Here is a 25,481-nt window from a genome sequence, read left to right on the forward strand (position 1 = left end):
GTAATTTGGATAACAAAGGAAATGAGACCACATTTTATGTCCCTAGTTAGGGAGGCTGTGCTCACTGATTCCATTCATATGAGAACTGAGCAAAGCCTCAGGCTCAGCAGCAGAGAGGAAAGAATGGATGAGGGAGAAGGGAGACCACTGCCCATATAAGACACACAGAGGGTCCCTAGAGCTGGACCTTTGAGTTGCCTCAGAACGCCACAGGGTTCTAGAGTTTGTTCAGACATATCCTGTGCCAAGCTCCTATCTCCTTTTCCTGCAGAACTCCAGGGAATCTCTGCGACAGAGGAAGGGGGGAAAAAGGAAAGATAAGACGTCTGGGCATGGAGAGAAGGAGAAATGAGAGAGTAGCTGGGATGGTTTGACCGAGGCAATTTAATACCTTCCAGTGCAGAGCGGAAGGCAACTCTGGCTGTAAGCGGACTGAAATTGAACAGAATGCCTTCAGCTGAATTAATTCTCAGCTAGGTACAAGGACAAAATGAGCCAGAGTAAAGGATGCCGTCTGAAGTTTGTCAAGAGTGGGACACAGACAGAGTAAGGGGGAGCCAGGGGCTGACTTGTATAAGCAACTTTGCTGCAGGTATAGATAAACAGATGTAAACTGTTGCAAATGACTTTGATGTAATTTTGTCATTTGCTCAACTTGGTATCTGATGCTTCTTGGCCTTTCCTAATTTCTTTTCATTATAGATTGTTAAAATAATTATAATCATAATATATAATTATAGCACATCGTTGAATTGTTTCATAAACTATACATTTTGTGTACAAAATCTTTCTTCTCCTTCTGCCTCTCGCTCACCCAAATCCTGATGCCCACAGACTGACTGCTCAGGTAGAGCCACCAAGCTCCTGTTACCTGGAAAAACACAGTTCCCCCAAACCAAGAAGATGTGATGATGCTCTCAGCTCATTTTATCAACTATTCACACAGTGTGATGCACAGCTTTCCTCCCCTCTGGCATTGTCTGTCCCACTTTGGAGCACTTTTTTCCTCTACTACAACATAGAGCATATGCAAAAGGAATGTACAGCTGGACTGTTCCCAGATTTAAATACCAGCTGTCTCACTGTGATAAGTCATGTGTAGGCGAAAATAAGCATAAAACAGCTTCTCTTTGGGGGTGCCTGGGTGGCTCAGTTGGTTAAGCGTCTACCTTTGGCTCAGGACATGATCCCAGGGTTCTGGGATGGAGCCCCACATCGGGCTCCCTGCTCTGCGAGCCTGCTTCTCCCTCTGCCTCTGCCTGCTGTTCCCCCTGCTGTGCTCTCTCGCTCTCTGTCAAATAAATAAAATCTTAAAAAAAAAAAAAACACCAAAAAAACCCAGCTTCTCTTTGATTAGTCCTTTCAGAGATATTGCTCCATAGATGGCAGAAGGATAACAGGATCACAATTTAATTTTTAAAATTGTGAAGACACAGCCATGTTCACGTAACAAAACAAAATGAAGAAACTTACCTAATATATGTTTTAAAAAGATGTTAATATGGCAATCCTTATGAAAATAACACCAGCATTTTTCACAGAGCTAGAACAAACAATTCTAAAATTTGTATGGAACCAGAAAAGACCCTGAATAGCCAAAGGAATATCAAAAAAGAAAAGCAAAGCAGGAGGCATCACAATTCTGGACTTCAAGCTGTATGACAAAGCTGTAATCATCAAGACAGTACGGTACTGGCACAAAAACAGACACATAGATCGATGGAACAGAAATGGATCCATAACTATATGGGCAACTAATCTTTGACAAAACAGGAAAGAATATCCAATGGAAAAGAGACCGTGTTCTCAACAAATGGTTTTGGGAAAATTGTACAATCACATGCAGAAGAATGAAACTGGTCCACTTTCTTACACCATACACAGAAATAAAGTCAAAATGGAAGAAAGACCTAAATGTGAGACAGGAATCCATCAAAATCTTAGAGGCAAACACAGGCAGCAACCTCTTTGACCTTGGCCACAGCAACTTATTATTAGACATGTCTCCAGAGGCAGGAGAAACAAAAGTAAAAATGAACTATTGGGACTTCATTAAGATAAAAAGTTTCTGCACAGCAAAGGAAACAATCAACAAAACTAAAAGGCAACCCATGGAATGGGAGAAGATATTTGCAAATGACATATCAGATAAAGGGCTAATATCCAAAATCTATAAAGAATTTATCAAACCCAACACCTCAAAAATAAACAATCCAGTCAAGAAATGGGCAGAAGACATGGACAGACATTTTCCAAAGAAGACATACAAATGGCCAACAGACACATGAAAAAATGCTCCACATCACTCATCATCAGGGAAATACAAATCAAAACCATAATGAGATACCACCTCACGCTAGTCAGAATGGCTAAAATTAACAAGTCAGGAGACATCAGATGTTGGTAAGGATGTGGAGAAAGGGGAACCCTCGTGCACTGTTGGTAGGAATGCAAACTGAGGCAGCCACTCTGGAAAACAGTATGGAGGTTCCTCAAAAAGTTAAAAATAGAACTACCGTATGACCCAGCAATTGCACTACTAGGGATTTATCGAGAGGGTATAAACATAGTGATTCCAAGTGATCACAGTGATCATGTACCCCAATGTTTATAGCAGCAATGCCCACAATAGTCAAAATATGAAAAGATGTCCATTGACAGATGAATGGATAAAGAAGATGTGGTATATATACACAATGGAATATTACACAGCTATCTAAAAGAATGAAATCCTGCCATTTGCAATGATGTGGATGGAACTAGAGGTTGTTAAAGCGAAACAAGCTGGTCAGAGAAAGACACCATATGATTTCGCTCATATGTGAAATTTAAGAAACAAAGCAGATGAACACAAGGGAAGGGAAGGAAGAATAAAATAAGAAAAACAGAGAGAGAGGCAAATCATAAGAGACTCTTAACCAGAGGGAACATGCTGAGGGTTGCTGGAGGGGATAGGGTGGGGGGATGGGTAACTGGGTGATGGGCATTAAGGAGAGCACTTGATGGAATGAGCACTGGGTATTGTGTTATATGCAACTGATGATCACCAAATTCTACCCCTGAAACTAGAACTAACTTGAATTTAAATAAAATCTTGAAAAAAGAAAAAAAAAAGACATTAATACATACTTTTAAGTAGCATGGCATGTCAGCATTTTAAAATGGTAAGCAGATTATACAAATAATTATAATTATTACTCATATAAGCCAAATTAAATTATACATTCACTCCTTTGTCACTGAATTAAATTTTTCTTCCAAGCTTTTGAATTAATGTCAACAAATCTGGTTTATAACAACACCCTGAAGTAGTGTGATCCAGGCTGAGCCTGGATCTCAAAAGATTTAGATCCCATATATTCTGAGTTGGACAAATCATTGAAGTTACTAGCAGTTTTCTGCCTTCAAAGAAGTGGCTTCTCTCCTTCAACTGCACCTGAATCACCAATAGGGCTATTGAAATGCAGAAGGTGGGCCTTGCCCCCAGAGCCTCTGCAGTGGGTCCAGAGTGGGTCAGATAATTTGCATTTCTAACAATTTGCTTGGGCTGACTTCACTGGCCCAGAGACCACCCTTTTGTGCACAACACCCTTTTGTGCTGCGGACCTTTCAGTTGTGCCTAAGTTAAGCAAATAGATGCTTGTGGAAAACCCGAGGAGTCCTCCTGAATCCCAGGGCGAAGTTTCAGACGATGAAGGCGAAGTTTCAGACGATGAAGCTGAGAGGTCAGTTCAACAACCTCACTGGTGAGCCTCACTGGGGCGTGGGTTTTCCTGGGCTGTCCCTCCTTTGTGGGACTCTCAGCTTTTCTCTGTGTGCATTTAGACTACCCTCTGCCTGTACATTTTTATTTATTTTAGAGTCATGTGCTTTCTTCTTGAATCACAGTCTGCCAAACCAGCAGAGTGGCCATGAGGGGTCGCAGGTGAACATGCCCCTCCCATTTGCAACAATGGAAAATGGGGCTGGACCTGCTTGGCGCAGAGCCACATGGTCAGTACCATTTGGGGACGTTGGGACTAAGATATGACCATATCCCTGCCTGGGGAAACGGACTGTCACTCAGCCTGCAAAGACTCTTCTCCAGAACAGGAAGTGAGGAAGATGAGCATGTGGTGGACAGGCCTTGGGCTTTGCTACCTGGGCGTTTCCCATCTTGCTGGGGCCTCCTGGTTGTTGGTCCCTTCACAGGTCAACCTCTAGAAGGATTTCTAAAATGCAGAGGTGAGCTGGCCCTTGGAATGGTCTATGGCTGGGAAAAAAGCTGGGAAGACCTGAAGAAGGATCCAGGAGGCTGAGCGAAGCCTTGTCTAGTAACAAATATAAATCATTCTCTGTGTTCTGCTTCCCTTCTGTTATTCCCCAAATTTCAGCACAGACTTACTATGTGTTAATAGGTCTGTTGGGTTGTGCGGCAATGAGGAAAGGGTCTGTGGCCGAAAATGGAAAGAGCCTCAGAAATCCACATGGAGCCTGGAGGATGCCATCTTCACCACAGTGGGGGGTGGTGGTGGTGGTGGTGGGAGGAGTCGGGGGAAAATGGCTCCACGAAGAGGGGCTCCTGGATCTGGAGACAAGCGCGAGCCAGGAAGGAGCAGTGTGGGATGTGTAAGCAGCCGTGGGACTCCCAGAAGGCCAACGTCAGGAAATCTGGTAAAAGTGGGATAGGGGTACTGTATTTTGAATGGCAAAAAGGAACGTGACCTTTTTTTTCTTTGGAGTCCCAAGTAAGTAGTGTCTGGTCACATAGGTTGTACTGTTTTTAATTTTGTAACTTTATTTCTGATAAAAAAAAAATGTAACATATGCTAAGTGAATCAATCCTGAAAGGCTGAAAGGGCTATGCGTACTGCATGATTCCAACTGGGATCTGGAAAAGGCAAAACTATGGAAACAGTAGAAAGATCAGTGGTTGTCATGAGTTTGGGAGGAGGAAGGGAAGAATGAATAGGTGGAACAGGGGATTTTTAGGGCAGTGAAACTATTTTTGTACAATACTATCACAGTGGCCACACATAACAGATGTTCATTGTATCAAAATTTGGAAATAATACTTAAAATGCCACTCTTAATTCCAACCTCCACCATTAACATTTAATTAAACAGCCTTCCAGTGTTTTGCTACACATGTATAGTAGGTATAGATTTTACATAATTATGATCATACTTGATATTTCGTAATCTGCATTTTCCACTTAGATCTCAAACATTTTCATAAGTGAGCATGATCCTGAGGCTTTGTCTGCTTAGCCAGCCAGTCTTTCCCTGTACCTTTCCTCCCCCTGCAAACAGGGGCTTTTAATGAGCCGAAACTCTGATCTGGGTGGGTGTGACAGGGAGCAGTGAAATGTCAGGGCCCCTATACTTGAGGGAGGGGAGAGAGAAGACCAGACCAGACCTGAGCAGACCAGGATCAAGAGGTGTGGAGAAGATCCGCTGGAGGCCTTGTTTCTGGGGACCGTGGATCGGGGGTAGAGCCCGAGGGGCAGGAGAGAGTCCATCTCAGGTTCTGAACCTCCTGTTCTTTCAAACCCAGATCACTCTCTGAAACAGTGTTTTTTAGCGTGTGGTCTGAAGACTACCAAACTCTAGCACCTGTAAAATGAACATATCTACCTCGCGGGGTTGCTATGAAGAGAATAAATAACGGATGTAAAGTGCCCGCCCACACAGGCCTTTTTGGTTCATCATAGTGGCTCTTCTTGCAGAAGACCAGGAACAAAACTCCTATCAGCGACGTGCACTAGAGATGGGAAGGGGGTACATTCCCACCAGGGTTGATCTCCTCCAGGCCAGAAGATGCTCCAGAATTGGGTTTGGTTGTGCAGTGTCTCTGTTATTGTTGTTGTTCTGTTTGTTTTGGGAGGAGGGTGACGGGTGGTGGCAGGGAGGATTGGCTGGGAGGGTTGGTCACTCCCCAACCTGGTGTGGCTGATTGGCACCAGCACATGGGAATCACCCGCTAACCACAGTTCTGCATAAAACGAGGTACTTATGTGCACTGACATGAGTGCCATTTTGATCTCTAACCTACAGAAATACTTTTGCAAAAAGATGAATTATTTTGGGTTCTTAGGGTGCCTTTAGTACTGACAAATGCTTCCATATAGTTAGCTGTATTCAAGTGTAAGAAGAGAGCATTTTAATCAACACCAAGTTTAGTACAAGTAAAAATACTGTGCTTGCCAAAAACTTAAATTACATTAAAAACAAAAATTCAGATTGCTGGGCCCTCAACCATCTCAGTGGAATAAAAAATCCCAGGTGGGGCCCAGCAATCTGCATTTTAACAACCTTCTTGGGACTGGTGATTCTTATGCGCACAGAAGGCTGAGAACCTTTATTAAAGGAAGCAAGGCAGGTTTATCTGCTTCTAGGCCAGGCTTAATCACAAAGAGCACAAAAGAAGGCCCCCCCCAACCTCCAGAGTATTTGTCCACCTGCCTCTATTGCTGAGATATCTTTAACGGCAAAACTTTACTCCCTAATGGAATGCTGAAGGCTTGCGCAGACACTCTCTCTCCCCAGGAAATTAACATACTGGCAAATAGGAGTTTTAATCAAGGGTGTGATGTCTGCTCTCAACAGGGGAAAGGGCAAAAAGAATGAGCTGTGGGTGCCGACGACCAGGCTTTTACTTTCACGTAGGGTCAGATCAATACAAATCTGACACAGAGATACTTTCTGTCTGCCTGCCTTCTGTTCCCTGGCAACCTGGCACAGAGTGGGGTCTCCAGCTCCCGGAGCTGAACACAAACAGCCCAGCCTTGTTCAATGAGTATTTTCTGAATTGAAGGTAAGAGATTACATTGATGGGCAGTCTCTATACATCTTCTTCTTGGAGGAGGAGGGGTAGGAGGTCTTGATTTGGGCTACATATTAGAGTCACTTAGGGTGCTTTGAATAATCCTCATATCCAAGGCTCCCCCCACACCACTGGCTCTCAGGGGTTTCTGATGCGTGCCCAAGGTTGAGAACCACTGGCAGCATTGCCATTTGTAGATTCCCCTGGAAAGACCCACCGGCTAAGAGCATGAGGAGAGGAATCCATAGACGCTGACGGCCCTTCAGAAAGGTATCTGCAGGCCGAGGGCAGCCCCGGGATATAGAGGGACAGAGCAGATGCAGGAAGGGTAGACTGGCAGATGCAGGGCTCCATCAGCACCAAGGGAGCACTGGGAAGGCAGCTGCACATGGACGGTTTGGCCAGATCACCAAAAATGAGTCTATTTTACAAAATACCTTTCCGATAATTTTTATTAAACACAGGAGATGATTTAAAAGATGGTATTATCTGCAAGAAGTGTATTTTTTGAAATTTAGTAGAAATAAAATAGAAGGATCAGAGAACATTTTGTTTTCCTTTTAGCTCCTTGATGCATTCACAGAGGACAGTGAAAGGCAGGTTTTAGAGGGGTTTTGCACTTTGATCTTTCCAGGAAAGGTGGAATGCAAAGCAGTGTTAATCAGAGAAAATCCTTGTTTAATCTGGATTCAGGAATGGATTAAAGAGGGTCTCAGAAGAAAGAGAGCCTTTGCAAACAAAAGAGCAGATAAACCCTTCCTTCCTTTTCCTCCCCAAATCTTAACCAAGGTCGGGGCTGGAGTTTTACCTTTTCGGGATCCGTGGGGCTGGTCCTCTGTGGGTGAGGGCTTCTCAGGGCCCTTCTCCACTCCTGTTCCTAAACCCCAGCTTGCACCAGGCCACACCCTCCTCAAGAGCCTGCAGCAGCTCCACACTGTCTCCCGAATAATCCTGCCTTTTCCTCTTGGCTCAGAGTTATTCACTCTGAGCTCCTGGAACCCCCCTGACAGCCTGCTCTTTCCTGTGAATTATCTACATCTACTTGGTTTGGTACCTTAGAACATCTGTATTCTCACATCTGGCTAGTGCCTCCAACATCTATGTTCCTAAGATCATTCTGGAGTAGCAATCTCTCTAACATTTTCCTTGGTATATATAAAGAAGTGAAGAAGACATCTGTTCTCTTAACTACTTTATACGATGAAAGAATTTTTAAAAACGTAACGATCATCACCAGGTCTGCTGATCCTTTATCTGACTTTCTCCTTTCTTAGGTGTTTAAGTGATCTCCTATTATTGACTCTGGATTTCTTTTTAGGATGCTACTCATCATTTCTATAGTATATTTTATTTTTGCTGTTAAAATTTCAACACAAGCATATTATAGAAAGTTGAAGACCTCTGATAAGGAAGAGAATAAGAAGACAACAGAATTTAGAATCTGGTACCCTTGGATCTTCAGGCTTGAAACCTCTGAGCTTTTTTGGGACCCCTTCTTTCTGTCTGACTCTTCGTCTCCTGTCATCACTTGTGGCAGTTCACCTCTAGATGACCTTACCTGTCTCTGTCTCCTCGTTCACGCTCCTGCCGTCACAGCCATTGTGATCTGGTGGGCAATGGACAAGGCCTGTGGCTGCCCCTCTGGTCTCCCTCCTTCCATCTCTCCCCTCCTCCAAATGCATTTTCTTGCATTGCCCCTCTTCATCGTGCCACCCCACGAATGAAGAGTCTTCAAGGTCTCCCCGTTTCCCGCATGATAAAGTACAAACTCATTTGCTTGGCATTCAAAGGCCTTCAGAATTTGGACCCAACCAGACATTTTTAGACGTAATTATCCCACTGCTATGGACCCACAATTGTTCTCATTCCATCCCCTCAGTCCAAGGCCCAGCTTAAGTGGCTCCTTCCCTCTTCCAGATAATTTCTAGGGCACAGGAAGGAGGCTGCTTTAGGACTGCAGTCCGGAGAGGTAGATTGTACCCTAATCTCTGCTGCTTCCTGGCTATGCCCATCTGAGCAACTCTTGCTGTCACTCAGTGCCTCATTTTCTCTTGTAAACTGAGAAGACTGGATTACAGGGACGCTCAGGTCTTCCGCAGCTCTGCATTTTACTTCTGTCTACCCTGGATTTATAACACTTCCAGCAGCCCTACGGATTGGTCATTTCATCTCCAGTGCTAACTGCCACTTCTGAACTGTGATCTGGTTCATGGGACATCTTTTCTATGCTGTAGCTTAAACTTTCTTTCCTAAACTCAAAATAGTTTTGTTTCTTCAGTTTATGGAAGGAATACAGGCAGATCTCTAGAAATTCATATGATACAGACATGTAAAAATAGAAAGTATTCTTTGCTGGGCACGGGGCGGATCAGAGGGCTGTGAGACCCTTAGAAGGGAGTGGTTGACTTGAGGTTTGAATATGAAGTGTCCTGGGAGCTGGATCCCGCTGGGAAAACAGAAATCCACCAAGCAGAAGAGTGAGGAACAGCAGCCGTGTGCAGGAACCGCAACGGCAAAGGCTGAGACGTGAAATTGTCTGTGATGTTGGGGGTCTGGTGAAATGCTGAGAGTAGCAGGATATGGGGTGTTGGGGAAGGGTGCAGTCGAAGATGAGGATGGAGGATGGGGACAGGGAGTCAAGGGCCTTGTTAGTCGGGCCAGGGAGATGGGTTATAGGCAGCAGGAAACCCGTGAAAACCCTTCCTCAAAGTTGGGCCCTGATTAGCGGGGAAGAATGGAGGAGGGCCTCGGCCTGGGGACACTGGTAGCCGGGAGACCAGCAGGAAAGCCCAGCCCAAGGTAGGGGGATACTGGAGGGATAACATCAAGATGCCCTTTAGGGCCTCAGCTGGGCAGAAGGAAGAACTGATGACTGCAAGGTGGACTGTCCTGGGGCCTGAAGCAAAATAAATTGGCAATACTGGTCCTGTCTTCATTTAAAATGTCAACATATTGTTCATCATGAACTTTTTTTTTTTGGTCTTTAATTTTGATTTTTAAAATATTATCTTAAAATACTGTTTACCTTAATTTACTGATGGGGGAGGGTCGCTCTTAGAGTTTAATGGCTTGTTTTTTGTTTTTATACAAGACCTGTATTTGTTTTCTTCAGTCCACAAGTACTCAGCAAATACACACAGAGAAAGGCATGTGCAGGACAGAGCTAACGAACCTGAACACAAATCCTTCCCTCTGGGAATGCAAGGAAGAGGTCCCTTCTGCCCCCCTAATCGAGTGACAAAAACCTTCTGACTTACGTGAAACCAGAGGACTGGGGGATTCTCTGATTCACACGAAGTACCTTTCTTTTGGATAATTTCTGTCTCAAAGCTCAAATCTCTGGTTACAAACCTAATGCCACTTTTTCTTGACTCTTCTGCTATTTGCGTGCGGCAGAGCCTGTCCAATCTGGGCTCCCCTTCTGCCTCTCCACAGCCTCTCCCAGTCCCTGCTCAGCTTCCTCATGCCCCTCCTTCCTGTGGCATCATTGGTGCTATATTTAGATTTGCAAATTCAGCAGCTGAGGGGGCTTCTTCCTTCTAGAAAGTGAGCTCTTGTTGGAGATGGCACGGAAGTTCTGAAAGCCCCTTCCATGGTGGAGGAAGCCTCCCGAGGCTGAGTTAGCACCCCCGCCCCATTTCACAGATGCAGATTCCCAGGCCCAGAGAGATCATGACGCTTGTCTCAGACCACACAGCTTGGGAACCCAACTCCTAGGTATGCCTGTCATTAAGGTAGTCACAGATATTTGGCGGCGGGAGAGACCTTAGGAATATCCTGGGTCAATCCCCCCTTGTTATAAGGGAGGAAACTAAGTTCTAGAGAAATGTTGCCATGGCCCCAAGATTGATTAGCTAAAGATTCCCCGGTTCTTTCCATCACACCCTGTTCTTTCCCTTTCCACACACGGCTCGAGGCTTCTGCCAGAAGCTCAGGTTTTCCATGGCAGGGATTGTTCTACCTTCTTGTGCCACAGCCCACAAGCCACGGTTACAGTCCAAGGCCAGGAAGCCGTGCCGGTGGTCACTCGGATAATCGACAGCAACAACAGAAGCCAGCGTTTAGTGAGCATGTATTATGTGCCAGGTGCTTTGCACGCATTACCTCAGTTAACTCTCACAACCCTGTGAGGTAGGTCCTTCTATTATCCTCATTGTTCATTGTGATAAAAAAAAAATAACCACATGACACAAAATGGATCATCTTAATTACTTCTGAGTGTCTAGATCTGTAGTGTATTCGCATATACATTGTATATTCACATTGCTGCGATGATCTCAGTTTTTGCTCAGAGAAGTTAAGTAATTTGCCCCAGGTCCTACACTTAGTAAATGACAGCTGGGGTTCAAAACCAGGGCTTTTGAGTCCGGAGCCCTTGCTCCCAACCACCCCTGGATAACCTGCACTGGCTTGTTGCAGCCTGACCCCTCCCCCGGGCAGGTGGTGGGCTTCAGCACTTCTGTCTCTCCGTCCCTGGAGAAGACATCCAATCCCTCTACCAACCAAGCAGTTTTTACTGGGGACACATGTGCCCCACTACCGCCCTGCTGCTGGCCCCAAGAGCTGACTTGTTGCCAAAGGGGAGCGCGTGCTCCTAGGGGCCTTTTTCTGTCTTTAGGGAGGGGCAGAGAACAAAGAGGAAGAGACAGATGGTAGGAGAAGGGGGAGAGAGTAGTGCAGGCTGGTGAGGGGAGGGCAGGAATGTGGTTGGGGTGCCCTCTGGGGTCTGGGACATGTTGAGCCGCAGAGTGGCTGGACTCATGGAGAGAGCCCAGAGCACCATGTCCCTATGGGTCCCTTCTCAGCACCCTAGTCAGAGAGACCACTTGGGAGCCCTGCAGTGGAGGACTGCGTGCCCCTACCTGCGAGCATCTCACTGTCAGGGTTCTTAACCACCCATTAACCAGAGAAAGTAACTTGCAAGTTTCTCCAAACACTCTACCATTTCTTTCCTTTTTTTTCCTACCGAGATTTGCGAGTACTCTGTGGTCATCTTTGGCACGTCTGAAGTGCTGATCTGGGTTATAAGCAGACACAAACAGGGCTGACTTGGCACAAGCAGGAGTAGGGATGATCCTACTAATACCCTGAATCCTTTAAAAAAAAAAAATCTGGCACGCTTTACCCTATCAGAGGCAGCCAGGCGTGGGACGCGGCATCCCGAGACTGATGAGATGGCAAAGAAAATATGCTAAACTTAAAAAGATCTTAGAAGATTTGCCACTTGGTGTGACGGTAGAATCTGTCACAGCTCTTCCCCCTACCTGATTTGCGGGGCCTGCAGGGAGGCAGCCCTTTCCTTCCTCTGGGCACCGAGGCAACCTTGCTGGTCCCTGTGCTCAGCCAGTCATGCAGCAGGGACGGGCTTGGGTAAAGGGAAATCTCTTCCCCAAAACGATCGATACACAAGCAAATTGCAAAACCCAAAAAAGTTCCAGGATGCTCCTGTATCCACAGATGACAGACTGTTGGTTTGGAAGAGTCCCCAGACGTCATGTTATTTAATCCTTTCACCGTGCTCAGCTTCGGTATACTCTTGGTTCTAACACGGTGCACATGGCAGAAGTTTTGCTATGATCATGGTCTCTCCTCCACCAGCATGAAAATTACCATGTGGGACCGATGACTCCCAAACAACAAATTTGTAAGGCGACGTGATATGTAATTCTAATCATGTTTTGGAAAATGCCGAAAACGTAAGTCTACGTGATTCTCAGGAAGGAACGTGTTTTTAAGAATTTGAGCTTGTTCCTTTAAAGATTAACCTTGATGGGGGAAAAAAAAATGAGTCTTGCCTATGTCTACATGGTACAATATAATATTGTCACCCACTTGTCTGGGCATCCATTTTAATAGCTAAGAGCAAAAATATTTTCAAGGAGTAAAGTGTGATTTTGAGAACACTATTTCCAATTCCTTGAAAAAATTAGACTCAGTTAAGCTCATTTCACTGATATCTGAGTAAAAAGAGATATTGGGGAAATCAGGGGTAGGGATGGAAGTGGAAAAAAAGCATTGCAATTCTTAAAAACCATCCAGAAGTGCTTATTAATAATATATTAAAAAATACTTTGAAACAATATCTAATTGGTCAAATAAAAATATGATCATGGGTCCCTGAAAGATAATATTTTATAGTGAGTATGGAAAATAATTTCATTACCAATTTTTTTATTGTGGTAAAATACACTTAATGTAAAATTCACCATTTCAACCATTTCAAAGTGTGCAAGTCAGCAGCCTTCAGGACACTCACGACACTTGCAGCGACCTTCATCCAGCTGCAGAAGGTGTGCGTCACCCCGAAGGGAAACTCGTCCTCATAAAATGGTCATTAGCAGTTTCAAAGCAGATTTCCCCCATTTTATTTGGAGGTATTTGCCCAAATTGCTCGTTTTAATCATTTTTGTAAAAAGGTTGTTTTTAGCATTCATCAGGTATATTAGGTCCAGTCATCTGTGACTGGTTTGCAAATGTGAACATTTTTGAATGTGGAGATGATAGGAAATGAAAAGACCTTCTGTTGTGGAAAAAAAAAAAAGAAAAAAAAGGACTTTGACCCTGAAAAGGCTGTAAAGACAGTTTAAAAGGCAAAATGGTCACATAGACATCGAGGCCCCAGTTTTCCAAGGATTTGGTATTACATTTGGCATTTTCTTTCTGAAAGCGTATTTCTCATGTTTGTGTGTTATTCTATCATAGTGATTTGCACTAGAGTAAAATGACTGCTTCCTTCCTTGCGGGGATGTACTGTGGGCATCATGAGGCTTTAGTGCTTAACAGATTATTCTTCTACTTGCTGCTGTTTACACTTTGAACCCAGTGAAGTTAAAAAGTCAACAACAACAACAAATTCAACGGGGAGGACACTTCTTTTCACCTTTGAGCTCAGGTCACCACCCTCCAGGGAGCACCCCTAGCCACAGCCCCTCACCCCCAACTCCCTTTGCTTAGCTATGGTCTCCCTCCTCCGACTGTTCCCTCCTTCTTATCACCAGTTCCTTCCTGAACAGTTCCTTCCTTCCATTCTCTCAGCCAACAACTGTTGTTTGAGCCACCTCTGTGTGGGAGAGAAGAACCCAGCCATCTGCCCTCCAGCCCGCAGGGGTGCTGGGGACAGATAGTGCCTTAATGCCTTAACCTATTACACTTAGTGAGGTTTAATTTTGAGCCAAGACTCTGAGACACACTGCCTTATCCCACGTGGATGCCTTTCTAATGATGCAATTTGGGGGACAGCCCCAGCCAGATGGGATGTGGGGGAAGGAAGCATCCATTGAGCTCCTCCTCTCTGTCTAACACATTCACTGTTGTAACACCCCTATTATGTTATATATTATTATAGTGATAGAGGATATTACTTTCCAGATGGAAAAGCTGAGGTGAAAAGTGATTAAGTGACCTTCTCAAAGACCACGAGCTAGGAAGTGCAGAGAAGCGTTCAAACCCAGGCCTGCCTGATTTCAAAGATCATCTTCTTTCCAGTACAACAAAAACACCTTTCCAAGCACTTCTTCAATTATACCACATAGGTCCTATGTGCTCTATGTGTAAGACCAACTCTTCTCTTTATAATTACAACTCGCTCTCGGATGACATAAACTATTGTGGGAGCGTTCTTTGAAAAATATGTATCTGTAGATACCAGATGTGCTGGGTCAGCATGGAATTCAAGTCTGGACCAGGAAACACGTACAAGCCTGAAATCCTGACAGGCATGGTTCTGCGGGGCTTCACTGGGGTTTCTCACCAGTGAATTAGTTGCCTTTTAGTTAAAAAAAAAATGCTTAGGGAAAATATAGAATACAGACTAAGCTAGACTAAGCTTTATTGGCCAGTACATGACAGAGGGTTAATAAAGGGGGGTGGGGTGGGTGGGTGCTCTCCCTTCTCCTCACGGGCAAACAGGGAGACGTGATCCTGGAGTGGGCTCTGCTGGTGTGAGCTTGGATCGTAACTTCACCTCTCTGGGCCTCAGCTTTCTTGCCTCCAAAATAAAGGAGCAAAAGAGATGGCCTCTCAGGTCCTTGCCAGGAGACCTCTGTGATCTGGGTGGGAGCTTCTGCACTGAGGATGTGTGTCCTTACAGAGAGCAGGGGGAGCAGGCTCAGGGGACCTATGGCCAGCACTGGCTTCAGCATTTCTGGGGGCCAGTGTAAAATGAAAATGCAGGATCCCTTGTTCAAAATTATTAAGGCTTACAGGACTGCAAGAGCAGAGCGTTAAACCAAGTCTTGAGCTCTGGGAGAACGGGGCCTGGGTGGCTGCATGGCCACCCACCTCCGGAGCTCAGGGTTCTCTGCTGCACGTTCCCTCCATAGCAGGAAGGGATAAAATTGAGAGCTAGTTCGTGGGAGACAAGGACGCCCCTGGGGTACTGCGGTCCTTTCCCAGCAAAGTGGCCACACCAGAGAAGTGTGGCTCATCGAGGAGAAGCAATGTGTTCCTTAAGCTGCTTCCTTGTCTGGTTTTGAAGCAAGCACTGAAACAGCCACGCTGAACTGGGGAACATGGCCTATTTGGGGGTCTAGACCAGAATGCTGTTAAACGGTTGTAAAAACATCAAGTCAAAAATAAGCCTGCTGGTGGAGCTGCCCACAGATGCCCTTTCAAGAGGGAGGTGAGGTAGGACTGGCAGGAGGATGGGGGTCCAACCCAGGAGGAGCTTCGTGGAAGCTGCCAGCCCTCAGTGGGAGAACAGGGTACAGTCTGGGAAGGAAGACTAGCCTGCTCATGGACATGTGTAGAACTGGGTATGAGAATACACGAGCCACCAGGGAGGCTCGTGCACAGCAGAAGCTATGGACCTGAGGTACAGCTCCCCAAGAGAGGGTTTGCACTGCAAGTCGTGCGCGCTCCAGCATCAGAGCCTGGCTCAGAAACCACTGCCCTACAACGTGCTGGGAGCCTTGAGGCCCCCGGACCGGGGAGCCTGCAAGCCAGAGTCCCACTTCAGGGTTCACTGCTCCCCTGATCTGGAGACAAGAGTCACATGGCGGCTGGAATTCTACCCAATCAGCAGATGGGGCCCCTTTCTGGAGCAACAGGTGTGCCATCCTCTGAACCNGCAAGCCAGAGTCCCACTTCAGGGTTCACTGCTCCCCTGATCTGGAGACAAGAGTCACACGGCGGCTGGAATTCTACCCAATCAGCAGATGGGGCCCCTTTCTGGAGCAACAGGTGTGCCATCCTCTGAACCTCTGACCGTGTGCTGGTCCCTGTGGGCCCAGAAAGCCCAGCGAGTGTGTGCAATGAGAAAGCTAAAGCTGTCCCTGAGGCTTAGACACCAACAACCCTGAGCTAATAGACACCGGATCATGTGGAAGAAGCAGAATGACCCCAGGTCAGTGAGATTTAAGGGGGGGCTGACAGATGTGAATCACAAAGCAAGAGACACAATGTATCTGATGGGGAGACTGTGGCAGCCCCTCTGACCACTATCCTACAGAGACAGAGTCTGGTTAAGCTGACTCAGGTGGTTTCCTTGGCAAGGTCCCATCTACAGGGGGCAAGAGCATCATCGCCCCTTTGGCTCGGAAGCAGGATGTAGGGTCACCCAGGAGCCTTGAGCATCTGACATTACCACATACAGCAGCCCCACGCCAGCCTGGATCCCTCGCATACATATCCTCTCACTGTTCCCAATAGTGTGAGAGAATCAGGCCACCTACTCACCTCTAGATTAAATCAACACCAACCTAAAGAGTCATGGGAGGCTGGATATAGGATTGCTTCATAAGAGAGCTGGCATAAAGTCTTTTAAAGAACAGCTGCCTCCTCAACAACCATCTATCAGTTTCACAAAATCTATACCAGTGGCCCCAGGGAGAGACCAGGCAAGAAAGGGGGATTACTGCGGCAACCGGAGAAACTATCCCAGGTGACGGCGGAGTTATTCAGATCCGTGCTGCATAGCAGGATCTTCAATGGGACTGAGAAGATGTTAAAGGGTGGACAGATACACATCATCTCCCCTCCACCCGTTGATCTGTCTTTTATCCCATAACGCTCTGCACATGGCCCTCAGGGCAACACATTCTGCTCTAGGACAAGCACAGTGTACCCATCTCTGTCCAGAGTTTGGCCATAGGATCAGATCCATAAACCCTTGAACTGCCTAAGAGCGTAATTTGCTTTCTATCCCAAGTCTAAGGGTTTCCACTCATGGTTTACCAGTCTGCTTACAGAGGTAGAAACAGAGACTATTCCAAGATGACTTTATGTCTGGAGATCTTTCTTCCTCTTACTTCTCTACCCAGAAGAGAACAGTGTACATCCCATGGTTCACATAGTTTGTGGGATCTAGTTTCATTTGACGCTAAATTAAAACAACAACAACAGCAGCAGCAACAACTCATTGAAATACAGGCCCAAGCACCTCTAGCCCTTCTCTTGGCAACCCCTCACCCAAAACGTCCCGGATATAGGAAAATCAGCCCAGGGAGCAGAGGCCCATCAATTGCAAATATATANACAACAACAACAGCAACAACTCATTGAAATACAGGCCCAAGCACCTCTAGCCCTTCTCTTGGCAATCCCTCACCCAAAACGTCCCGGATATAGGAAAATCAGCCCAGGGAGCAGAGGCCCATCAATTGCAAATATATATATTCTGAACGTTGACTACATATCATTTCTGTAAGAACATACAAATGACGAAGTGCTTCCAGTCCAAGGCAGAATTCGTTAGTGGTCTGAATCCATTCCTCAGTAGCAGCACTAGTGAAATCTGGGGGCAGGTAATTCTTCGCTGGGAGTACTGCTCTGTAAGGCAGGGTGTTTAGCAGCACCCCTGGCGTCTACCTCCTTGGTGCCAGTAGCACTCCCCTCCCCAGTGGTGACATCGGCTGTCCCTTGGAGGGCAAAAGTGCCCCCAGTGGAGAAGCACTGATCTAAATGATGCAGTCATGCCTTTGGGAAGGACAGCAGAAGGATGCTTCTAGAGGGTTACTAAAAAAGCCACAGAGAGCTCTCAGTTTCCCTGCAGCTAGCTGTCATTCAATTTTTCTTCTTCTTCTTCTTTTTTTAAGATTATTTATTGATTGATTTGACAGACAGAGAAAGAGCACACAAGTAGGGGGAGCACCAGGCAGAGGGAGAGGAAGAAGCAGGCTCCCCACTGAGCAGGGAGCCCAATGCTGGGCTCGATCGCAGGACCCTGGGATCATGACCTGAGCTGAAGGTAGACGCTTAACTGACTGAACCACCCAGGTGCCCCCGTTCAATTTTTCTTATTCATATTCTTTGACAAGCCTAGATTCCTGTTGCCACTGCATGGGTGCAATAGTAAGATCCTCTTTGAAAATGAACCAAACAGTAGATTCTCCACCAAACAGACAAGGTTAGTCATCTGTGGGGGATAATCAAGAGACTATCTGTAGACGTGTGGCCTAAAGCATCTGGTACCAGCCCAGGCTCCTCCAGTCCACTGATGTAGGAGGCTTGGCTACAATGTAATCGTGGTTGGGTTCTTGAAAACCTGATTAAGAGTATCACAGCCCGCTGGGAGGCCAGCTGCATGAAAAGAAGGGAGTTGTTCAGCCATAGCATGCAGGCAACCACTGGATCCAGGAGAGAGGATGCCTTGGATGTGTGGACTCTGGTTTAGGGTTTTCCTGGCACAACCATACCCAGAGTGGGTGAGGTAAAGTGCCTTGAGCTTTCTTAGCTGATGATCCTGAAAGGTACAAACACTAAACAAATTCTAGTAATGTGGCTCTGGTCAGCTTGCCCACAAGGAGAAAGAGGTCTTGTCTGAGGATTCTACGCACTGGTATGACACAGAATGAATGTCCCAGCTGAGCAGATTCTCAGCTGACATTATGCAGGTGGGCAGCGTGAAGAGAAATACTTCCCAGAAAGTCTATCGTATCTCTACCATTAGAGGCTGTGCCTTCTTTTCGCCCTCCCACATCACCACTGGCCTCACCCTAAGCTTATAAAGAATGAGAAGATAAATGCTCCCAGACACATACACATTCAAGAGTTGCTCTATCCACCATGAGCCCCTGGGCAGCTTCCTGCTCCGCTTGCCACTTCAGTTAAAGGGGGTTGGATCCATTACCATGAGTGGGGAGAGACACCAAATGGTCACTCATGATGTGGGGGTTGAAGTACTAGTTATTGTGTTTCCTTTTTATTTACTTGTTATACTAATCATGAGGCAAATATCATTCTGGACACTTCAACCCATGTTGTCTTACTTGGTCTTCACAATGAGCCTGTGAGGAGGGCATCTCTAGTTGTATTTGACTGTTGAGGAAACTGAAGCTTATAGAAGCTGAGTGACTTTCTCAGGACCCATAGCTAATAATTGGCAATTGAAATTCTGCCTTTTGGGGCTCCAACTGCATTGTCCTTCTAAATACATAACAGCAACCTTCTAGGTGACCTCCTTGGCTGCTGTCTGGTTGTGTTCTCTGACCCCACTGTTAAGGGATGGGCAGCTTTCAAAGACTGATGACTCAATCAGGAAATATTTGCTGAGGGCCTTGGGATAAAATCTTTGAAAGCTGCCCATCGCTAAACAGTGGGGTCAGAGAATGGTCTCCATGCCTAAAGGATCACAGAACATCAGAGCTGAGAGGGACTTTGGAAATTGTCTGGTCCAAACTGGGGGACACAGGCGAGATGAGGACCTATCCAGGATGATGTGATAGAAAAGCCATATGTAGAATATTTGGAAGCATCATAAAAGAGAGACTACAGGGTGTGGTAGGTGAATGGAGGTGCAGACAGGGATGAATCAGTTAGGGCTGATGACGATACCGTTGATAGGAACAGGGACTATCAGAGATGGAGCTAGTGGCAGAAAGGTGAAAAGAAGGTGAATTTGTTTCTTTTTCTTTTTTCTTTTTTTAAAAAAGATTTTATTTATTTATTCGACAGAGATAGAGACAGCCAGCGAGAGAGGGAACACAAGCAGGGGGAGCGGGAGAGGAAGAAGCAGGCTCATAGCGGAGGAGCCTGATGTGGGGCTCGATCCCCATAATGCCGGGATCACGCCCTGAGCTGAAGGCAGACGCCCAACCACTGTACCACCCAGGCGCCCCTCTTTTTCTTTTTTAAAGTAATTCCTACACCCAAACATGGGGCTTAAACTCACGACTCTGAGATCAAGAGTCACATGCTCTACCAAGTAAGCCAGCCAGACACCCCAGTGAATTTGTTTCTGAAGAACTGAATTTGAAAAATCAAGTAACTGGAAATTCCAACTGAGGATTCCAAGACCTGAGAAGAGAAGTCATGTCCCAGAAATTAGGTCTTCAAGTGGGAGTCCTAGCGGTGAGACCCAGACACCCAAGACAGGACTTTGTTGTACTCAACAGTTGTATTAGCCACTTAGGCTAAGGCGGAGGAGGGGTGTTTGTCATGCCTGCAGTCCTTGCAAAGCTAAATGCCACCGTTGTCACAATCAACAAGTAACACAACCAAAAGAGCTAAAAAGAAGAACTGAAATGAACATAAACTTTATCAAGGATCAATGGTTAGGGTATCAATTGTGTACCTACAAAATTAATAAGAAAGAATAACAATGATATGAATGACTACCATTTTTAAGCTAGTAATTGTTATGTCAGGATCACAATGTGCCCTTGACGGACACTCACTATCTCTATTTTTGTGGCTAAGAATTTAAGCAAATTCCCATATAAATTTCGATAAACCTAAGAATATAAACACAACTCTTCACTTACACTGTCACCTGGCGCCAAATAATTGCAGTTAGGCAACCTTCTGAACTGGTGTTAACTAGTCAGCACAGAGGACACAAACCAGTGTCCAGTACTTCATTTCCCTATTCCTCACTGTCCCATCTAATTACAGAAAAGATTTAAGATGGTGCTTCGAGTCCATTGTGTTTACAATTTCATTTCTTTGAAAAGTTCCACGTCAACAGTGCACATTTTACCAAAACAGGCCAATGCTGTAAAGACAACTGAGTAACCAAGTGGAAAAAAAGTTATTTCTGCCTAAGCAGATGAGTGTAGTGTATGATTATCCACAATATAATTTTGGTCTTCTACCCTATAATCTATGGTTGCATATTGCCTATCCACCACTCTGTGATTAAACTGGACTTTGTCCCGAGGAGGTTGGGGGGGGATCATAAAATGATTCAGGTTCTATTGCTTTTCTTCATTTAAAAGCTTTTCTTCATTTAAATTCCCATCTGGATTTCCTAAAAGGGGTTCTAAGGCTTCCTATAGCTCCAGGTTATGGAATGTTTGGAAAGGACTTTGTAAAACCCTCTTGCTTATTTGAGAGAAGCCCTAATATCCATGTTTGGATTGTATTAATATCCTAATATCCAGTTTGTTTGGCATGTCTTTCCTACCGCTCCTTTCCTTTCCCTTCTCACTGCTGTGCCCCAAGTCCAGGCCTATAACGCTAGATGCTCGGGTTCCTAAACTGCCCCCGTTACAGAGTATCCCTGCCCCCAGCTCCCTCCCCCCTCTAGTTCATCCTGTCACCCTTTAGTAAGCTTGCTGGCATGACATCTCTAACCCTGTAAACCATTCTCTAATGTCCCATGGATAGAGCCCTCACTGTCCTTTGTGAGCTGCCCCAACCTACACATCCTACCTTATCAGGACTTTCTGGTCCCATATATCCTACTCCATAGTCCCTATTGGACAGAACACTCTCCTCCTCATCCCACCAATGAACTGTACTCAAGGCCAGCCCCAAGTGTCAGTTTCTCTATTTCCTTCCTCCCAGCTCATTGCTCTTCCTCCAGTTCTCACACTACTTTTGTCTTACCCACCTCTCAAACCTAGCTCTTGAAACATCTTCTCCATGAAAACTTTTCCGGCTACTCCAATTCCTTTCTTATACTCATTCAGTCACTTACTACTTTCATTGACTCACCACCCCACCCCATCCAGGAGGGAGTAGCGACTCGAGACCAAGGGAAAGACTGAGGTACCTTCTTGTTGCCTGTCAGTCAGGTCATACCACAGCATTCACCATGACACCCTTGAAATGGCTGACTGCGCCGACAGAGTCTACCCGTCCCAGATCAGCAATTCATTTCAAAACCACCATTTACCAAGCACATACCAGGTGTAAGGTCCATATTCTCACTGTGAAGGGCAGTCTCACTGCCAATTTCAGACTAATTTCTCTTACATTTTGCCTCAAGAGCTCTAATTCTCTGGCTCCTTATTGTTTGAGAAAACATACTTGCTACACGTGTCACATCAGCCATGAAAAACTGAATTTCATTTGAACTTCAGTAGTTGGAATGTAAAACACTCATTGAACATTCAAAAGTTTCAGTCTCCAGAAACTATGATGCTGTTACTATGAGACAAAAAGATCTTCAAAATCAAAATTTGGGACATTGTCTTTTCCGTAGCTCAGAGGAGTTTGATTCTTGTTCTTTGGGCCACTTCTGGTTTTATCTTTCTAAGTAGCTTTTATAGATAATTGTTATACTGACATAAGAACACTGGAAAAACAGATCTCACGTCCCCAAGCACTTGTGATATATACCCACAAGATAAATAAGAGATAGTACAACCACAATGAACACAAATGGTTAAAATGTTCCTTAACATTAAGCATTCGATAGTGACCCACGATGAAATGGTTGAGGATTCAGATAGATAAACCCTTCCTTAGACTAGTTTGTTGTATTCAGACTCTGAAAGCTGACCTTTAGTAGAATCTCAGCCCTTGGCTTTTTTTTTTTTTTAACTGTCTCTCCAGAATCTTCTACCTTAATCTTTCAATGGTAAAAGCCAGCTAGAATAAGCCCACTTGTTCCTATATATTTCTTTAAAAACTCAGTCTACTTCCTTATAGCAATTGCCACCCACTGCCTTACAACTAGCAAAGGATTCCAGGATTTCAGGATTTCTCAGATGCAGTAAGATCATTAAAAAAAAAAAAAAAAAAAGGAGAAGAAGCAGCAGCAGCAGAAGGAGAAGTATCGGATGGGGAAAATCTTACCTCAACTTCTGACTGGCAGGGACAGTTATTTTATTAAGCTTGTCCATTCTTTTAGTTAATTATAAAAGCCACGAATAACCGTCAGTGGTCACGTCAGCAGTCCCTGGCCCTCCTAGGGAGAAGCATGGTAAGCCTTTGATCTCAAGGGTCCCCAGTCACTTGAGTCTGATTTCCGAGAGTGCAGGCTGCTGGCAAACACCCTACACTAGGGAGAAGTAAAACTTGCTCGAGCACATAGTCAAGTTTCATGTTTCTACATAATCATGTGATCTGGGTAGCCAGCCAGCTTGGCTGATTACTCCACGTTGTGTAAACTTTAATAGTGAAACCTATTGGACATGCAAATTTCTTTGCAGCTGCTTTCTTTTATAACCAGATTTATAACCAGACCAGGACTGGCTTCTGGCTGGTCACTACTTCCTGTTGTCTCAAACACATATAGTCCCTGTTTTCAGCAGGTGTCATCCTGTCCCCAGTAGCTTCCTGGGCTCAAGGAAAAGCAGAATAATCAATTCCATCAGAAGGTCTCTTGGGGACTTTCTGTTCATTTGCATAAATCCATGGATAAACTTTTCCACTTAAAGAACCATGATACGAAAATGGCATTTCTGTACTGTCATTTAGAGAGCAGAAGGCAGTTTAAGGTCAGGGAGGAGGAAAATGAGAGGGATAGTTCCTTTCCTGTCTGGGCACACGTCCCTGTGGCCAGCAAGAAAAAGCTGCTTGCCTTTGTGAAGCAGGTGCATACTTACCACATTTATTTAGGTGACCAGCCCTCTCCTGGCTCTGAAGAATAACTAGAAAGGACACAGTAGAGGCTCCAAGTCACCTCTCCTGTTACAGACCCAGGTCTGGCTGAATATAGAGGGGGAGATGTGAGGAGGAGACAAAAGGAGAGACCTGAAGGAGGTGGGGAGGGGGAGTGAGGAAGAGAAGGGGAAGAAGGAGGGGGAAGAGGGGGGCAGTACTGGCTCTGGCAGATGTGGAAGTGGTAGATGATTTCTTCCCCTCTGCATCTCTTCTTTGTACAACCATAAGTTCTGTATTTCTCTAGGTAAATTTGGATTATTCACATTCATGTACTGCCTCTGAATTTCTAGTTCGACTAGATGTTCAGGAGCAGAGTTCTCAGAGCTATTAAAGGGTGGGGCCCTTCTGCTTGGCCAAGCCACCGCGTTGGCCAGACCTGTGAGGGAGCAATCTTTCATGAGAAAAATGCAAGCTCTTGCCTCTTCCAATTGTTTATTTTCCCCAAACAAGAAGCTCAATTTTCTACACTGGGTATCTTGCAGTGCATCCCGAAGGAGTTCTAGAGCCTCACCCACCCTCTTGCCATAGTTCTTAACTGAAAGAAACCAGTAGATGGGAAAGGTGAAGGTTATTACAACGTCATCAAGGATCAAGAAAATCAAGCTTCACTGACTGGGATGATGAGAGCCAGCCTGTTTCTTCTAAATTACTGTAAAGTGCACCCCCTCAGCCACTTGATTTTTCTCTCAACCAACAAATCTGCTTCGCACCTGGACTGGCAACTTCTTATTTCCCCAGAGAAAAAAAGCAGGGGCAGGAGTTACACTTCCGCATTTTCTTTTTACAGCCACTTGTCTTTCTTCTTTTTTACTGTATTTAGTCTGACATAATAAAAATGAGAGTCTGCTTTTCCAGACTGGACATTTTGCTCCACGTGGTGTGTAGCGTGCTACCGCAGGTGTAACCAGCTTCCCAAGAAAATCAGTGCAAGCCTGGAGATCAAGGATACCAAGGTTTAGCTCAGGACTCGTAGAAAGAATGAGGCCACACGATGTGGCTTCCACAGCACATGGAGAACAATGTGCCATAATAAACACTCAGTCTCAATTTACACAGCGCAGTGGACATGAAAATTAACCTCTAGACGGACAGATGAGAAATGGATAATCCCAACCTTAGAGAAAATTTGGAACTCTATACACTGTTGATAAAAATTCAAGTAGGCACAATCACTCTGGAAACACTTTGGTGTTACCAAAGTAATTTGGGTCATAGACATGACAAAGCAGTATGAAGATACCATGTACACCAAGGTCATGTGCAAGAATTGTTTTGGAAGCACCCTTTCTAATAGAAAGCTTAAAAACACTGGAAATAACCCAACTGCCCATCAACAGGAGAAAGAATACATTAATTGTGGCACATCAACGCAATGGAGTCCTATTCAACAGTGACAATGAGTGAAGTACAATTGTGTCAGTATGGATAAATAACAAAAATAATTTGTGCAATAAAGGCAAGTTAAAGAAGACCACACATCATGATTCCAGTTATATTAAGGCTAAAGACATGTGAAACTAACTAATATATTATTTAAGACACACATCTATATGGTCAAACAGAGGGAAGGAATGATAGATGTAAGATACAGATGAATGGTCACAGGGAGGGGGGTTGGAGTGCAGGGGCACACAGGGCTTCAGAGGCAATGGTGGTGTCCTACTTCTTATGTTGAGTGGCAGGTATATAGGTACCTACTGTAGGTATTAAATATTTAACAAAAATAAATAAAGAAGATATGGTAGAATTATGGGGCAAAGCCAGGACAGCCTAACTTCTTTTTTACTCAGCTCTGTGAGATGCTGAGACTTGAGAACAAGAAGACACACTATACTGGAGCTTGGGGATGAGACCCAATGAACCCTGGTTTCTCTTGGGTCTTTCACTGCATCTATGAATGACGATA

General features: G+C 45.1%; 1 protein-coding gene across 5 annotated transcripts in view; it reads right to left on the reverse strand.

Moving 5' to 3' along the window:
• BLNK (B cell linker) overlaps positions 1–22,996 on the reverse strand; it is an 81,528-nt gene extending 58,532 nt beyond the window's left edge. For 2 of the 5 annotated variants that reach the window (XM_019797244.2, XM_011222019.3), the window contains exon 1: positions 22,766–22,996. In XM_019797244.2, the coding sequence (XP_019652803.1) occupies positions 22,766–22,812 (47 nt within the window). In that variant the 5' untranslated portion in view covers positions 22,813–22,996. Of the gene's footprint in view, positions 1–8,363; positions 8,556–22,765 lie in introns of those variants that run through there. The other 3 variants (XM_011222020.3, XM_002916991.4, XM_034663049.1) reach the window with 2 other exon arrangements.
• Positions 22,997–25,481: the final 2,485 nt, after the last annotated feature.

The sequence above is a fragment of the Ailuropoda melanoleuca genome, chromosome 6, assembly GCF_002007445.2.
Source record: "Ailuropoda melanoleuca isolate Jingjing chromosome 6, ASM200744v2, whole genome shotgun sequence".
In the NCBI taxonomy this organism is placed as follows: domain Eukaryota; kingdom Metazoa; phylum Chordata; class Mammalia; order Carnivora; family Ursidae; genus Ailuropoda; species Ailuropoda melanoleuca.